The sequence below is a fragment of the Gopherus flavomarginatus genome, chromosome 23 (genome assembly GCF_025201925.1).
Source record: "Gopherus flavomarginatus isolate rGopFla2 chromosome 23, rGopFla2.mat.asm, whole genome shotgun sequence".
Classification (NCBI taxonomy): Eukaryota; Metazoa; Chordata; order Testudines; family Testudinidae; genus Gopherus; species Gopherus flavomarginatus.
Genome location: NC_066639.1, coordinates 16,211,761 through 16,229,253, shown reverse-complemented (window position 1 = coordinate 16,229,253; position 17,493 = coordinate 16,211,761). Strand labels below are relative to the sequence as shown.

Sequence of the window (17,493 nt, the reverse complement as noted above, 5' to 3'; positions counted from 1 at the left end):
CACAGCCCCCCCGATCCCCTCCCCCCAGCCCCTGGGTCCCCCCCCACATTCCCTCTTACCACCCCCCCGAGCCACAGCCCCCACCCCCCGGATCTCCAGCCGCCCCTCCCCAGCCACAGCCCCCCCGATCCCCTCCCCCCAGCCCCTGGGTCCCCCCCCACATTCCCTCTTACCACCCCCCCGAGCCACAGCCCCCACCCCCCGGATCTCCAGCCGCCCCTCCCCAGCCACAGCCCCCCCGATCCCCTCCCCCCAGCCCCTGGGTCCCCCCCCACATTCCCTCTTACCACCCCCCCGAGCCACAGCCCCCACCCCCCGGATCTCCAGCCGCCCCTCCCCAGCCACAGCCCCCCCGATCCCCCCACACATTCCCTCTTACCACCCCCCCCGAGCCACAGCCCCCACCCCCCGGATCTCCAGCCGCCCCTCCCCAGCCGCAGCCCCCCCGATCCCCTCCCCCCAGCCCCCGGGGCCCCCCCACAGCCCCTCCTACCAGCACCCCCCAGCCACAGGATCCCCCCAGCCACAGCCCTGCCCCCATGGGATCCCCTCCTACCAGCCCCACCCCAGCCAGGGCCCCCCTATCAGCTGGGGCCAGCTTTGCTGAGAGCCTCCCCCATCTGTTCCCCACCCCACCCCAGCTTGTGACTGACCAGAGCGTGCCCCCCATTCCCCACCCTGGGTTTCCAGAGGCACCTCTGCCCGCCTGTTTCCCTCCTCCAACAGCTTCCCCCACCCTGGTCAGACTAGTCACACCCCCCACATCCAACTTGGCCCTGGGCCCAGTTGCTGGATGGCTCTGATGTCCAGGGTTGAGGGGGGATGTGTGTGTCTCGGGCTGTGGCCCTGCCCCAAACCTATTCAGCTCAGGGCGGGGAGGGGAGGCTGATGAGAGCAGGGTGCCTGGCGGGGCCATAGGCGCATGCGGGGCTCTGGGATTGTGGGCCCTGAGCCAGGCACCCTGGGCATGCATTGAGCACACCCGTTCTCAGCTCTTCGCCCTGCAGTGGCATCCGGCTCCCAGCAGCCCCCTGGTGTGTCCTCCCCCAGGGAAAAGGGAAATCGAGTTGAGATCAGTGACCTGCCTGCTGGCGTTTCTCATCCTGCTCCCGTTACCGGCTCACCGAGCAGCGACTCTCAGTTAGTGGCCCCCAGCAGAGAGGACCCGACAGCCTCAGGCCGGGGGAGTCGCCCTGGCTCATGGCTTTATAAATTAGGCCTGTGTCTTTGAATCCCTGGAGTGAGCTGCCCTTCCCCGAGCATTAACGGAGAACCCCTGGGCTCAGCGGCATCGTTGTGGCAGGGTGGGAAGGAGGGACCAGCTCTGGGTAATGTGTGGCCCCGAGCTGATGGATGAGAAGAACGACACAAGCGAGGCCCGGCCACCAGCCCCCCATCCCGGAAGCCGTCAGTTCACCTGCTGTATCCCCACAGACATGGCTGCCCACCCCAGCTGGGTTAGAAACTGGGGCCCTGGCTTGCCAGTGGATTCGGCACCGGCCGATTACCGTGGGCCACCCTCAGCGCTCCAGCTCCGGCCGGGGTGAGTCTATGGATGGATTATAATCGGGAGCTGCGTTGGCAGCCACCCACTGGCCAAACGTGCTCAGAGGCCCCCGGCGTCTGCTGGACGCCAAGGCAGAAAAGTCTGGGAAAGTGGATCACCGCTTGGGTGAAATATTTCCAAAGCCGGCGCATTTGTGTTTAGACGTTTCTGGCCCGTTTGGGTGAAAACCGCTGCGTCATGGCCCTTTGGGCGAGGTGATGCTGTTTTCGGATTGCCTGTTCTGGGCCGTTGAAATGTTACATGAGACACGAAAACCGCCTGACGTCTCCAGCCGCCCTCCGGCTCAGTGCCCAGGGCGGTAGTGCTGGCATGGGTCTAGCTGACAGGTGACCCCGGCGGTGCTGCAAACGGGGCGAGGCTGGTAAACGAAGAGTGGGCTGAATCGCTGGATGCCTGGGTTCTTTCCCTAGCTTTGGGAGGGGAGCAGGGGCTAATGGTTAGAGCAGGGCGGGGACCCACAGATATTTCTGCAGCACGCCTGCCTAGGCAGTCAGTGCCCATTTTGTGTAACTGATTATTCCTTACGAAGTGGGGTGCTCTGCATCGGTCCTGGTTGAGGTTCATCCTCTTTCCTTCAGACCATTTCTCCGCCTCGTTCTGAATTTTAAGCCCATCCTCCAAAGCACTTGCAACCCCTCCCAGCTTGCGTGGTGGCTGCAAACGAGAAGTGTTCTCTCTACGCCATTATCTAACTCATTGGTGAAGATACTGAACCCAGCACTGATCCCTGCAGGACCCCGCTCGTTAGATCCTTCCAACATGACTGTGAACTGCTGATACCTCCTCTCTGGAAACGGTTTTCCAACCGCTTCTGCGCCCACGTCACAGCAGCTCCGGCGAGGCTGCATTTCCCTTCTTTATGCGGTCACGTGAGCAAGTATCAAAAAGTCTTACTAATGTCAAGATAGACCCCGTCTACCGCCTCCACCCTCGTCCACAAGGCTTGTTACCCTGTCAAAGAAAGTCATCAGGTTGCTTTGCTGCGATTGGTTCTTGACAAATCAGAATAATAAACTATCAGAGGTGGAAGGGACCTCAGGAGGTATCTAGTCCAACCCCCTGCTCAAAGCAGGACTAACCCCAACTAAATCATCCCAGCCAGGGCTTTGTCAAGCCTGACCTTAAAAACCTCTAACTCCATGCTGACCATTACTGATCACTTTATCATCTGCTAGGTGTTGGCAAATTAACTCTTTGCTCTGTTATCTTTCCGGGTACTGAAGTTACATTGGCTGGTCTTTAATTCCCTGTGTAGTCCCTAGATTGGTCCTCTGGAATCGCTCCCGTCTTCCAGGACTTTTTGAAGATCCAAAAGGCCAGCTATCTCCTCAGTCAGCTCCTTGAGTGGTCTCAGATGGACTTACATTAGCAACAAGAAGAGTGTCAGGGCAAGTGTGGGACCCTTACTGAATGGGGGAGGCAACCTAGTGACACACGATGTGGAAAAAGCTGAAGAACTCAATGCTCTTTTTGCCTCGGTCTTCCCAGACAAGGTGAGTTCCCCGACTGCTGCACTGGGCAGCACAGTATGGGGAGGAGGTGAGCAGCCCTCAGTGGTGAAAGACCAGGTTAAGGACTATTTAGAAAAGCTGGACTTGCACAAGTCCATGGGTCTGGATCAAACACATCCAAGGGTGCGGAGGGAGTTGGCAGATGTGATGACAGAGCCGTTGGTCGTTATCTTTGAAAACTCACGGCGATCGGGCGAGGTCCAGGATGATTGGAAAAAGGCAAATGTAGTGCCCATCTTTAAAGAAGGCGGATCCAGGGAACTACAACCTCACCTCAGTCCCTGGAAAAATCATGGAGCAGGTCCTCAAGGAATCCATTTTGAAGCACCTGGCGGAGAGGAAAGGGATCAGGAATAGTCAACATGGATTCACCAAGGGCAAGTCATGCCTGACCAATCCGACTGCCTCTATGACGGGAAAACTGGCTCTGTGGATGTGATATATCTTGATCTCTCGCACAATATTCTTGCCAGCAAGTTAAAGAAGTACGGGCTGGATGAATGGACTATAAAGGTGGATAGAAAGCTGGTTAGATCGTCGGGCTCAACGGCTAATGATCAACGGCTCCATGTCTAGCTGGCAGCCGGTATCAAGCCGAGTGCCCCAGGGGTCGGTCCTGGGGCCAGTTTTGTTCAATATCTTCATTAACGATCTGGATGATGGGATTAATTGCTCCTTCAGCAAGTTCGTGGCTGACACTAAGCTGCAGGCAGAGTTAGATACGCTGGAGGATCGGGACAGGGTCCAGAGTGACCTAGACAAATTGGAGGATTGGGCCAAAAGAAACCTGATGAGGTTCAACAAGGACAAGTGCAGAGTCCTGCCCTTAGGACAGAAGAATCCCAAGCACCGCCACAGGCTGGGGACCAACTGGCTAAGTGGCAGTTCTGCAGAAAAGGACCTGGGGGTTACAGTGGACGAGAAGCTGGATATGAATCAGCAGGGTGCCCTTGTTGCCAAGAAGGCTAACGACATATTGGGCTGTGTTAGGAGCGCTGCCAGCAGCTTGAGGGAAGTGATTATTCCCCTCTGTTCGGCACTGCTGAGGTCACACCTGCAGTATTGCATCCAGTTTTGGGCCCCCACTACAGAAGGGATGTGGACAAATTGGAGAGAGTCCAGCGGAGGGTAGCAAAAATGATCAGGAGGCTGGAGCACATGACCTATGAGGAGAGGCTGAGGGAACTGGCGTTATTTAGTCTGCAGAAGAGTGAGGGGGGATTTGATAGCTGCCTTCAATTACCTGAAGGGGGGTTCCAAAGAGGATGGGTCTGGACTGTTCTCGGTGGTGGCAGATGACAGAACAAGGAGTAATGGTCTCAAGTTGCAGGGGGGGAGGTCTAGGTTGGATATTAGGAAACACTATTTCACTAGGCGGGTGGTGAAGCACTGGAATGGGTTCCCTAGGGAGGTGGTGGGATCTCCATCCTTAGAGGTTTCTAAGGTCAGGTTTGACAAAGCCCTGGCTGGGATGATTGAGTTGGGGTGGGCCCTGCTTTGAGCAGGGGGTTGGACTAGATCCGTCCTGAGGTCCCTTCCAACCCGGATATTGTATGATTTCATCAGGCCCTTGATGACGTGAAGACACCTAACACCGTGAGTCATTTTTAAGTTGTTCTTTCCCTATTCTAGCCTCTGCTCCTACCCTGTGTTCGCCACGTGGGACGTCCAATCACCGTGGAACTTTTTGGTGAAAAGAAAACAAACAAAAAGTCATTTAGCCCTTCCGTCATTTCAACATTTTCGGTTACCATTTCTCTCTCCTTGTTGAGTAACGGGCCTACCCCCTCCTTGGTCTTCCTCTTGCTTCAAATGGATTTGCCGAATGTTTCCTCATTACCCTTTATGGCTCTAGCTCGTTTGATCTCGTTTTGGGCCTACTTTTGTCCTTAGATAGTTGTTTATATTCATCCTTCATCATTTCACCTAGTTTCTAATCTCGTGTTTCGAATCCTTGAAGATCTCCCAGTTAAGCCAGGGTGGTCACCTGCCATACTGCTACAACAGTTTGCTTTTGTGCCCATCATAACATCTCCAAAAAACTGCCAACTCTCTCGAACCTGAACTTGCTTCCCGCAGGATCTTACCTTCCGCCTTCTTGAGTTCGCTGAAGTTTGCCGCCTTGAAATCCATTGTCTTCAATATGCGGTCTTCCATCCTACCCTTCCTTAGAATCACCAACTCGATCTCTTCTTCCACCTTCAAATTCTCAGACTGCTCCTCCCCGTTGGTTAAAATCAGCCCCGAGTTGCTTTCTCCACCTTCGGAACGAAAAAACTGGCTCCAGGGCAGTCCAAGAATTGGTCCGATCAGCCGTCCCCTGCCACATTATTTTCCCGACAGACGGCGCGATCGTCGAAATCCCCCACGGCCACCGAGTCCCGGCCCTCGGCGGAGTTTGTTAGTTGTTTAGAACTCTGAAGAAGTTCGACGCGGCCTTGGATTGGATTCGTTTTCCTTCGTGGTTTCAGGGGGTAGGGGTCCGTGCTGTGCTCAGCAACATGGGCACCCCAGTCTCGCAGGGGGTGGGTGTCTGCGTGGCACCTGACGCAATGGGGGACCCCGATCTCGTTCTGGGAGGCGGCGTGTCTGTGCAGCACCTGGCCCAAAATGGTGTCCCATTCCCCACCCTGGTGCCCTGCCCCTCCCCCCAGCGGACATTCTTCCTCCAACAGCCAACACGGGGAGAAAATTCACTCCGCTTCAAGGGGGTGACCCGGGGGGGAAAGGACACCCCTTCCCCGCACGACCCACATTTCAAACCCAGAGGATTCTCCAAAGAAAGGAAGTTTATTGCCCAGAACAATTCGCTGCCGCATTATATATATATATATAAAAAAAAAAAATGCTTGTTTCTCATTTCACAGCCCAGTGTATAAACTTGTCATCCCCCCCCGCCCCCCAACATACAACTTCACTAACACAAATAACCCCCGGGGAGAAGAAAAGGTGGGGGTAGAGATTCCAAACTCATCTCCCCGCCGCCCCCCTTCCCCGGGAAGAAATGGCTCCTCCCTCCTCCCCCCCGTAGTGACACCCCTCTGCCCCAAAGCCGATGTGTCCCCAAAATTCAGGGGTAGGGGGTGTATTTACCATGAGCCGCCCACCCCCACCCGCCCCAAAATGTAACAAGGGAAACTGGGTTTAAATATGAAAAAAATAATATAGAACCAGGGGGAAAGGGGGAGGCCCCCCCAAAGTAAAAAAAGTCCCCCAAAAGTCTGGTTGGCAGGGGGAGCTGGGATTAGCTGCTTCCCTCACCCTGGCTTGAACAGTTCCAATGCAACAGAGTTAATGCCCCTTCCCGCGGCCCGTCCTTCCGGGGTTCGGGGTGCGCCCCCCCACCCCCAAGAGCTGGGGGGGAGGAGGCGGTGTCCGCGTGGGCCCCAGCCGGAAGGGAAGAGGTGGGCGTGTGGGTGGGCGACTCACACGCTGAGTTTGCAGTGGCAAAGCTCCTTGTACATCTGGCGTCGTAGCTTCGGCATGTCCTGCTGGGTGAAGGTGAACGCCCGGCCCAGGGCCAGGAACTTGCAGTACTAGTGGGGGAGGCGGGCGGGAGAAGCAGAGTTACCCAGGGGCAGAGAGAAAAGCTTCCACCTCTAGGGGGCATCAGCTCCCACCCAGCCCCAGGGCGGGGACTGGCTGGCTCAGGGGGGCGGGGAATGGGGCAGGGGCCTGTCCCCTCTAGGGGGCGCCAGCTCCCATCTGGCCCCAGTCTTCGTGAGGGGAGATTGTCAGGTCTCAGCCCAGTTCCTGGCCCATCACCAGCGGGGTTGCAGTGAGGGGAAGATACTAACGGCATCCCTGCAGCCTCCGCTATGGGTGGGGATGGCAGGTTTGGGGGGGCTGTCACTGCGCACAGGGGGAGATCAGGGATATAGGCGGAGGGGGGGCAGTGCTCCCCCCGGCTCCTTCCCAGCCCCAGCTGCCGCTCACCTGCAGGACGAAGGCCCCACAGTCGCTGTCGTTGTTCTGCCTGGCCACGTTCTGGGGAGAGGGGAGAGGAGGGTCAGCCAGGTCCAGCAAACACCCCCCCCCTCCGTCCCCTCCAGCATGAGAACAGAGCTCTGCCATTGGCTCAGGAACCCTGCCCCCCCTGCTCTAGCCCACCAGCCCCCACACCCCTCCCAGAGCCGGGGAGAGAACCCAGGAGTCCTGACTCACCATCTTAAAGGAGCCCCTCCAGCCATCTCTGAAGTCCGGCCGATCCTTCTTGTCTGCTTCAGCCTGGAGGTACCTACAGATGTGCTGGGGGAGGGGGGGCAGAAGGAGCATAAAGGGGGTGACTCAAGGGGGGGAAGGGGCTCCATGACAGGACTGGTAGGAGTTCAGGGTGTGATGGGAGCCAGCACCCCCTAGAGGGGACAGGCCCCTGCCCCATTCCCCGTCCCCCGGAGCCAGCCAGTCCCTGCCCTGGGGCCGGGTGGGAGCCGGCGCCCCCTAGAGGGCACAAGCCCCTGCCCCATTCCCTGCCCCCCTGAGCCAGCCAGTCCCTGGCCTGGGGCCGGGTGGGAGCCGGCGCCCCCTAGAGGGCACAAGCCCCTGCCCCACTCCCCGTCCCCTTGCCCGGTTACCTTGGGGCAGCGGCGGTTGAGTGTTCGCTGCGAGTCGAAGTACGTGATGCTCTTCTGCTTCACGTCCACAGAGACGAGGGACCAGTGCACCTCCAGGTGGATGGGGATGAGCAGCAGGTCCTTGTTGAAGATGTCCACCTGCAGGGGGCGCCACACGCACTGAGCCAGCCGGCCACCTCCTCCCTGCCCCACAGCGCCCCCTAGCGCCAGCCCCACCTGCCGGGCCTTGCTGCCTCTGCCCAGCTCCCTGCCCCACACTGCCCCCTAGTGCTGCCCTGGGGCCATCCCTGCCTGCCAGGGGGAGCGCCCCCTGCTGAGCCCCTGCCCCGCTTCCTGCCCCACAGCTCCCCCAGCGCCACTCTGGGGCCAGCCCTGCCTGCCAGGGGAGAGCGCCCCCTGCTGAGCCCCCTGCCCTGCTCCCCAGCGCCCCCTAGTGCCGCCCTGGGGCCAGCCCTGCCTGCCAGGGGAAAGTGCCCCCTGCTGAGCTCCCCGCTCAGCTCCCTGCCCCACAGCACCCCCTAGCGCCACTCTGGGGCCAGCACCGCCTGCTAGGGGAGAGCGCCCCCTGCTGAGGCCCCAACCCCGCTCCCTGCCCCACAGCGCCCCCTAGTGCCGTCCTGGGGCCAGCCCAATGCCAGGGGAGAGCGCACCCTGCTGCCCCCTGCCCCACCGCGCCCCCTAGTGCCGCCGTGTGGCCAGCCCTGCACCTCCCCGACACACTCACATTTTTGGTCCAGCGTTTCACCCCCTCGTACCCCTTGGTTCGTAGCTTATCATAGAAAAAACTGTTGAAGAAATGGACCTGGGGGATGAAGGAGCCTCCGTTTAGATACCAACAGCCTCGGGCCGGGTCCTTCCACCAGGCCGGGTTGCTCCAGCCCCATGGCTCTACCCACCAGCCCCCACTCCACTTCCAGAGCCAAGGAGAGAACCCAGGAGTCCTGGCTCCCGGCCCCCCCTGCTCTAACCACCAGGTCGCAGTCCCCTCCCAGAGCCGGGGGTTCTCTGACTCATCTCGAGTCTCTGCTGAAGTGGTGGGGCAGGACTGATTTATACCAGTGGAAGTTACCGAGTAGGGCTGGGGGTCTGGAGGGAGGGATCCGTCCTAGTAGCGGTTCCCTAGAATGACACCTCGCCATCACGAAAGTAAAGGTAACGGGCTCTCACCTTGTCTGGCACCGTATCCATGACGAGGTCCCCATACATGTTCATGACCTGCACACGCAACAGTGAGAGAGGACAGAGGGTTAGGGGCACCACACCCCCCTCTGGACCTCTCACCCGGCGCTGAGATGCAGCCACCTCTGGGGTGGGGCGGCCGGTTACCCGGGGACCCCTCGCCCTGCACTGAGATGCAGCCACCTCTGGGGCGGGGCGGCTGGTTACCCGGGGACCCCTCGCCCTGCACTGAGATGCAGCCACCTCTGGGGCGGGGCGACTCATTACCCGGGGACCCCTCGCCCCGCACTGAGATGCAGCCACCTCTGGGGTGGGGCGGCCGGTTATCTAGGGACCCCTCGCCCGGCACTGAGATAGTACTGGCCCCCAAGCCCCCCAGTGGCCTTGCTGAGCGCCCCACCTGGTCATTGAGCCAGTTGGGGCCGTAAAGCGTCTGCAGGTCGTCCATGGTCAGCACGTGGCGCTTGTAATTCACCCGGAAGCCCCTCACCATGGCGTTGCCTGGCATGCGCTGGTAGGACTGGATCAGCTGCTGCACTGTGCCTTTCCTGCACGGAGGGGCGGGGAGTGAGGCAGGCCCAGGAATGGAACCCAGGAGTCCTGGCTCCCAGCACCCCCGCTCTAACCCACCAGCCCCTATTCTCCTCCCAGAGCCAGGGAAAGAACCCAGGAGTCCTGGCTCCCAGCCTCCTCTGTTCTAACCCACCAGCCCCCACTCCCTTCCCAGAGCCGGGGAGAGAACCCAGGAGTCCCACCTCCCAGCGCCCCCCTGCTCTAACCCACCAGCCCCCACTCCCCTCCCTGAGCCGGGGAGAGAACCCAGGAGTCCTTGCCCCCAGCCCTCCCCCACCCTGCTCTAACCCCTCCCAGGTACCTCTGTGGTGTGGAAAACTCTTGCTGGAAAATGTCTTCTAGCTTCTCCACCACCTCGTCCGTGCTGACGGGGATCAGGCTGCCGTAGGCCTGAAGGAACTCATCCAGAATACCTGGGGGGCGGGGTGGGGAAGAAGAGCGAGAGCAGCTGGATAGAACAGCTGAAGTGACAGTGTGAGGGGCTGAGATGCAGCTAACTCTGGGGTGGGGCGGCTGGTTATACATAGATGCTTTGCTCAGAGACTGTGATTCGTCTTAGCTTGCATACGAAAAGCAATGGGGTTTCCATCGCTGATCCTCATCAACACCCCTCCCGCAGGGCAGGCTGTCTGCCTGAGTTGGCAGGCAGCCTGAAACCCCGGGTGCGTCGTGTCCCCTGGATGAGCCAAGTGGGATGTTAACTCTGAGACCTAGCGATGACGCCTGGTTATCTCTGGGTCTTAGCTAAGCAGGGAAGCACTGAGGGTAGTGAAAGGGGAGGAAGCCAGAAAGCGGCACTGCCCAGCCGCACGTGGGGGGGCATGGCTGCGTCCTGTCCTAATCCCTCCCTTTCACACTCCCCCAAGGCTGCTGAACGAAGCCTGACACCTTGTGGCGGGAGGTCAAAGCTACACCTGTTTTGGCATGGCGGCTTCCTACACTAGCCCCTCCCCTACCTTCTCCCTTCCCCTTTATGGGGGGGACACCCACACCCTAGCGCCATACTTTGCACGCAAGTGACGTGTTCCTCCCGCAGGGGACTGTGTTGCGCCGCCTTCTCCCCGGGGGGTGCCTCTCGCTGGGGAGCGCCGGGCCCGTCCTTGGCCCGGAAGAACTCCTCGACCGCGTGGGCCGCGCCGATGCTGCACACGTTGCTGATGACGATGCTGGGGTCCGAGGAGGTGGTGGCCAGGCCGCCGAGGTCGCCGTCCAGGGAGGCGAAGCCGTTGGGCAAGGGGCCCGTGGGGCCTGGGCGGGAGAGGAGACACGGGGGTCATTACGCTGGCGGAGGGGGGGGACGGAGGAAGGGGTTCCCTATGGGCCCCCCCTCCTGCTTACCTGGGTCCCCGTCCAGCGTTGCCGCCTCTCTCCTGCTCCCGGGGGAGGACCGCTCTGCCAGGAGCCGGGCGCCGTCCTCCCCTCCCACCTCCATGGCGCCGTCCGCCCGCTGCAGCTGGGCGTACTGCGGGTACGAGGAGGAGCCGGGCGCCTCGCCCGTCAGCGCCCCCAGCAGGCTGAGCCGGGGGGGCGAGGGGGCAAAGGCGCCGCCCAGGTGGTAGTCCAATTGGGGTGAGGGGCGGGGCCGGAAGCGCAAGGGGCAGGGCCCCGGCTTGGCCCCGCCCTGGCAGTCCTCCTCCTCCTCCAGGGGGCAGCCTTTCAGGTCGTCGTCGGGCTGGGAGCCGGGCGAGAGGGAGGAGCGAGACTGCTTGGCGCTGCCCCGCCGGCGCCCCCGGCAGGCCAGCTTGCCCCACAGCTTCCAGGGGAAGGCCAAGGAGGAGCATTTGGAGTACAGCAGCATGCGGAGAGCCCGCCGGGCCCGCTGGCGCCGCCGCAGCTGGCAGCGCCGCCTGGTGGCCCCCGAGAGCGGCGGCCGCCCCTCGACCCCGCCGGCGAAAGGCCAGTCTGGGCCGCCGCTCCTGGCCACCTTCTCCCCGGCGGTTTTGCTCCGGGCCCAGCCCGAGACGCGAGGCAAGTCCCAGTCGCCGGCGGGGCCTTCCTCCTCGCTCGCGAAGCCCGGGGGTTGCTCTTTGGTGTAGGCCAGCCGGCGCCTGCCTTCGAAGCAGCCGCCATGCTTGGGGGCCGGGGGGGTGAGTTCCTCCCAGTCCTGGGACGCCAGGCGCAGCCTCTCCCGCTTGTGGGCCTCACGGAGGCCAGGGCCCCACAGCTTCCTGGCCTGGATGGTTTCCTTCATGGCTCCGACGTGCCTGCAGGGAGCGGGGGACACAGGTCAGGGCGGCTCCAGATGCCAGGGAGACCCTCGACTCACTGCACCACCCCCTTCCCGTGCCTCAGTTTCCCCCACTCTGCTGGGAACCGAGGGAGGATGGGTGACAATACAGCCCAGAATGGGAGAAAATAACTGTCAGCGTAACAGGGGACTCTTGATCTCAGCTGGGACCTGGCACAATGGGGGAACTCCGGTCAGGATCTGCCCAGACCGTGTGACTGGGGGGGGTACCTCGATGCCAGGGGGACCCCAATCCCAGTCAGACGGGGCCTGTGTCGCACTCAGCATAAGCGTCCGCCCAGTTTGAATTCCTAGGTGCTACCATCATGGACCCCCTTGAATCAGTTTAAGGCCGGTTTGGTCAAATTTGTTTTGCTCCTGGACGGGGAATCCATCAATCCTGGACCAATTTGGGAGCCTCCCCGTTTCTTCCGTCACCGTTTGTAGCTGTGTCACTCCTAGGATATGAGAGAGACGAGCTGGAGGAGGTCACACACCTATCGGTGACAGAGAGGAGCTCTTGGGAACCCAACGAGCGTCCGGGTGTACGCTCAAAATCCCGTCTCTTATTGGACCAATTTCCGCTGGCGAAAAATTCTCTCACCCCCCACTTGTCTCTATATTAAAATCACAATGTGTGGGTCTCTCTGAATCCTGCATCCCATTGTGGTGCCCACAACTTAAGGATGAGGGTGGTGAGGCACGGGAATGGGTTCCCTAGGGAGGTGGCGGAACCTCCATTCTTAGATGTTTTTAAGGACACAGCCCTGGCTGGGATGATATAGTTGGGGTGGGTCCTGCTTTGAGCAGGGGATTGGACTAGATCCCTCCTGAGGTCCCTTCCAACCCTGATATTCTATCTACCTGGGGGGACAAATACTGCATAACGGGCTCTTCCATCTGGCAGAGAAAAGTCTAACATGATCCAATGGCTGGAAGATGACGCGAGAGACATTCAGAGGGGGAAAGAGGCCTTCTGCTTGGAAAAGAGACGACAACAGGGGGGATGTGATTGAGGTCTCCACAAGCATGACTGATGTGGAGAAAGTAAATAAGGGAGTGTTGTTTACTCCTTCTCCTAACACAAGGACTAGGGGGTCACCAAATGCAACCAATAGGCAGCAGGTTTCAAACAAACCAAAGGACATATTTCCTCACCTGACACACTGTTAACCTGTGGAACTCCTCGCCAGGGGATGTTGTGAAGGCCAAGACTATAACAGGGTTCAAAAAAGAACTAGAGGAAGTTCACGGAGGAGAGGTCCATCAATGGCTATTAGCCAGAAGGGTGTCCCTAGCCTCGGTTTGCCAGAAGCTTGGAATGGGCGAAAGGGGGTGGATCACTTGACGATTCCCTGTTCTGTACGTGGGGCACGTGGCATTGGCCCCCGTTGGAAGACAGGATAGTGGGCCAGATGGACCTTTTGTCTGACCTAGTATGGCCGTTCTTATAAGAATAATTAAACGATGGCCCAACTGACCAAGGGTCAGTGACAGACAATCCACCACGACAACGTTTAAATCAAGATCGGAGGCTGGGAATTCAGAGGAGGGGGTCTGAAGACAGAGCTTCAGCAGTTTAAGAACAGGATTATCTGAAGGGGCTGCCCGATACGGCGGGGAATCTAGTCTCCATGGTGTAAGAGGGTCCCTTCTGGTTCTGTTGTGTGTCCGTGCAGTGCCGGAATCGACAGACCAGATCCGACCAGCCTCAGACACTTCAAACAAAAGCATAAATACCCTACAGATGGGGGATGAACGATCCTCTACAAAAGTCTCGTCTCGATCGCTGATAATTAGATTGGCTTAAATCCTGAAGCATGAAGTAGGTTTAACTGCCCTTGCAAAACTCGTTCGCATTCACTATCCTAACTTCCACAGAGATGGCCAATCCCTCTTTGAATCTGGTTACACTGTTGGCCTGAAGCAGAGAGTTCCACCGGTTAACCAGGGTTAGACAAGATGTGCAAATGAAAAGGTGGTGAATGCAAACCTGATCAAAGGAAATTCATTTCAGGGATTGTCCCCTTGCTCTTGTCTCAAGACAGACACAACAAAAGTTCCCAATATGTCTTCGTTATCCCAATATGTTTAGGCGTAGCAGAAGGTGATTTTCTTTTTTTATAATTCTGATGGATAATATCGATGTTTATTTTTCAGCCTTTCCCATGAGTTTTAGCCATTTACATTTTCACAGTTGTGCAAAACGATGGGTTACGTTTTAAAAAAAAAAATTTTTTTTTTAATCCATTTCAAATTTTCACAGCTGGGCAATAATTTGATGACAGTAAGTGTCGAGGTCCAAAAAAAGAAGGACTTACAACCATTTAAAACACGGATTGTCAACAGCACACGTCAAACCCGATTTAAAGATATTGGCTTTGTCGAATTCTAGCTGTCAAGCAGGATTTTCTTCCTTCGCCTAGCTGTAAATTTCAGCAATCCCCGATGAAAATATTTTCTCATCAGTTTGCATATGTACAGCGAAATCGACTTTTACTTAATCGTGCCGAGTCTAATTGTTTTATGGACTTTTAGCATCTCCCCTCTTATTGAACTCCTTTCGAAGAAGATTCTTTTTAGAAGATCACTTGATTACAGACCCGGGGAGAAACTTCCGGGGACTAAATTCTTTCACGTAGCAGAGAAAGGCAGATCAAGATTTTAAAGGCTGGGAGTTGAAGCCAGGCAAATTCTGATACCAAATTCACAGGCTATTTGCATGGTCATGGGATGTTAAAAATCATCAGTTGAATGATTTCAGCTCGTTAAATCTGAAGTGTCACGGTGTTGGAACTGTGGGGGTCCTGACCCAAAAAGGAGTCGGGGGGGGGGGAAAAGGGGGTTTGCAAGGTTATTGTAGGGGGGACGAGTCTTCATTTAGTCACTCTGATTTAAGGTTTCGCGTGCCAGTAATACATTTTAACGTTTTTAGAAGGTCTCTTTCTTTAAGTCTATAATCTATAACTAAACTATTGTTGTATGTAACGTAAATAAGGTTTTTAAAAGTTTAAGAAGTTTCATTTAAAATTAAATTTAAATGCAGAGCCTCCCGGACCGGTGGCCAGGACCCGGGCAGCATGAGTGCCACTGAAAATCAGCTCGCGTGCTGCCTTCGGCATGCGCGCCATAGGTTGCCTACCCCTGCTATAGAGTATAGGGTAAAAACCCACAAGAGACCAGATTTCACAGGGGGAGACCAGACTTCACGGTCCGTGACGCTTTTTTCGTGGCCATGAATTTGGTGGGGCCTTTACTATGGAGCCAATCCATAACAGTGAGGGGGGAGTCGCCATTGGAACAAAACTCCCCCACGGTGGATTTTCCATCGATTGAACTCTTCCAAGCCAGACCAGATGCCTTCCCGGAAGACGGTCCATACTCCAACACAAGCTAGCAGGTAACATTTAATGGGGATATACTGGGTTAGACTCTTAAGTTCCTTTGGGCCTTAAATCTAACAAGCTGAAAGCTATGCTGGTATAAAAACTTTTCTACGAACATAACTGTGTCACACTATGCTACGACCTACTATTACCAGTATAGCTTGTTTCACTCCAAGAGGGTGTTTTTAATATACGGTATCCTCCCGTTTCTCCAAAACCCTTTCATCCGAACCTCTGCATAACCCAAAGAAGGGGTTTGGAGAACGCGGAGGTTCAGATCATGAAGCAGAGACCCCTGGGCAGGACTGAAGACGACATCGCTGGCCACTGATTCAATTTCCCTGCCCTCTCGCTTACCCAAATAAATTTCGGGTCCCCAGGCATTTTGGATAATCGGGAGCATATAAAGTGGGGCTTTGCCAGAAAAGACGCGTCCAAAGCAGCAGCGCTTTGCCTAGTGTAGACACGACCTGCTGCTGAAATAGGAGGGTCCCTGTTCAGGAAGCTTTCCCCAGGTAGGCACAGCAAAGATGTGACCTGCCTGTCATGGAGGAAAGAGGCAATGGGGTGGGGGGAGGCACACAGAGCCATGGGCATGGGGGGAGATTAGGGGCCCTGGCATGGGAAAAGGCGGAACGGAGAGAGAATGGGGTGCCCTGGTATGGGGGTAAGAAGGGAATCGGGGTGCACACAGAACCACTGGCTTGCGGGAGGAAAACTGGAGACGCACAGAGCCTCTGGCATGGGGGAGATTGAGGGACCCCAGTATGGGGGCGGGGAGAGTGAGGGCACACAGAGCCCCTGGTGTGTGTGTGTGTGTGGGAAATGAGGGATCCTGCCACGGGGGAAGGGAGCAATGGGGGGGACGGGAAAGGCCACGCAGCTCAGGGCACGTCTACGCTGCAAGATTCAGCACCTCCTCCACGCTGGGCTGGGAGGCAGCAGCTTGGTTTTGAACTCAGGGGTCAAGCCTGGGCTTTCAGGGGCAGGGGGAGGTCAGCGAACCCGAGTTAAGCCCACACCGCAGCGTTGGCCGCACCCCTGGGTGCCGGCTGGATTCAGACACAGCCTAGGGAGGAAGTCGGGGGCCTGAGTCCAAACCCGTCAGGGTGTCGTGAGCGAAAGCCCCCGATGGCGGCGACGGGCTCCCTGGTGATCCGGGGAAGGGGTGCACCCGGGGGTGGGGGGGCCCACACCTCCTCCTCCCCTTGTCACAGCACCGGGGGAGCCTGTCCGTCCTGTGTGCTATGAAGAGAAGGGGGAGGCTGCTCTGGGGGCCACCCCGGCCAATCCCACTGAAGCCCCCCAGGGCCTGGGTATGTGTGAAGGGGGAAGGGAGGTGCCAGAGGGGAAAGTGTCTCAGACTCCAGGCAAATCTGCCGGGGCGGGGGGAAAGGGGGGCCTCGGCCCTGAGATCCCATCACCCCCCCCATCAGGAGAAGATCAAAGGGGAAGGGGGGAGACAAAGCCTCTAACCCCCCCCAGGAGCAGGGGGGGCCTTGGGGCAGGGAAATCCGAGGGGAGCGGACCCAGGTGGGAGCAGGGTCCGGGGGCCGTGGGGGGAAGAGCGGACCCGGGGAGGGACAGGCGGGGGGAGGGGCGGCGGACCGCAGTGAGAACAGGACCGGGAGGTATGGGGGAGGGGTGGCGGACCGCGGTGGGAACAGGACGGGGGGCGCTATGGGGGAGGGGCGGCGGACCGCGGTGGGAACAGGACGGGGGGCGCTATGGGGGAGGGGCGGCGGACCGCGGTGGGAACAGGACCGGGGGGGGGCTATGGGGGAGGGGCTGCGGACCGCAGTGAGAACAGGACCGGGGGGGGGGGGGGGGGGGGGGAGGGTATGGGGGAGGGGCGGCGGACCGCAGTGAGAACAGGACCGGGGAGTGTGGGGGAGGGGCGGCGGACCGCAGTGAGAACAGGGCCAGGAGCGGACCCGGGTGGGAACAGGACTGGGTGGGGGGGGGCGCTATGGGGGAGGGGCTGCGGACCGCGGTGGGAACAGGACCGGGGGGGGCTATGGGGGAGGGGCTGCGGACCGCAGTGAGAACAGGACCGGGGGGGGGGGCTATGGGGGAGGGGCGGCGGACCGCAGTGAGAACAGGGCCAGGAGCGGACCCGGGTGGGAACAGGGCCGGGGGGGGGTGGGGGCTGGGGGGGACGGACGGACCCGGGGGGGCGGGGCCGAGGCCGGTCACTCACCCCCCTCCCCGCAGAGCGGGGCCTCGCTCCGGCTCCCTGCGCCGCCGCCGCCTCCCCGGACCCAGGAGCCGCCGTCGCCGCCCAATGGCGTCATCAACCCGCGCGCCCGAAAAAAAAAGGGGAGGGGGCCGCGCGCGCCGCGTCACCGCCCGCCCCGCCCCCCGACGCACGGCACGTCCCTCGCGTCACCGCGCTGCCTCCCCGCCCCCTCCCGCTCTTGGGCGGGGCCACGCCTCGCTCCTGGAGCTCTTACGTCACGGCGACGGCGTGCGTCAG

The 17,493-nt window shown here is 59.1% G+C and overlaps 3 protein-coding genes across 3 annotated transcripts in view; 1 reads left to right on the top strand and 2 right to left on the bottom strand.

The window, feature by feature from the left end:
- SOX15 (SRY-box transcription factor 15) overlaps nt 1-17,493 on the top strand; it is a 137,819-nt gene that overhangs the window by 35,091 nt on the left and 85,235 nt on the right.
- Nucleotides 1-17,493, bottom strand: part of CD68 (CD68 molecule) — a 49,909-nt gene that overhangs the window by 19,403 nt on the left and 13,013 nt on the right. The window contains exon 1 of one of the 2 annotated variants that reach the window (XM_050933317.1): nt 8,955-8,972. The exons of the other annotated variant lie outside the window; for it this stretch is intronic. The gene's annotated coding sequence lies outside the window, so the exon portion shown is untranslated. Of the gene's footprint in view, nt 1-8,954; nt 8,973-17,493 lie in introns of those variants that run through there. 2 annotated transcript variants of the gene reach the window in all.
- SENP3 (SUMO specific peptidase 3) lies at nt 5,850-17,313 on the bottom strand. Its single transcript, XM_050933284.1, has 11 exons — nt 17,218-17,313; nt 10,743-11,608; nt 10,410-10,652; nt 9,706-9,817; nt 9,232-9,379; nt 8,820-8,867; nt 8,377-8,454; nt 7,653-7,790; nt 7,243-7,326; nt 7,015-7,065; nt 5,850-6,614 (listed from the first exon to the last, which is right to left on the bottom strand). The coding sequence occupies exons 2-11, from the start codon at nt 11,593-11,595 to the stop codon at nt 6,504-6,506; spliced, it is 1,866 nt and encodes a 621-aa protein (XP_050789241.1). The 5' UTR covers nt 11,596-11,608; nt 17,218-17,313; the 3' UTR covers nt 5,850-6,503.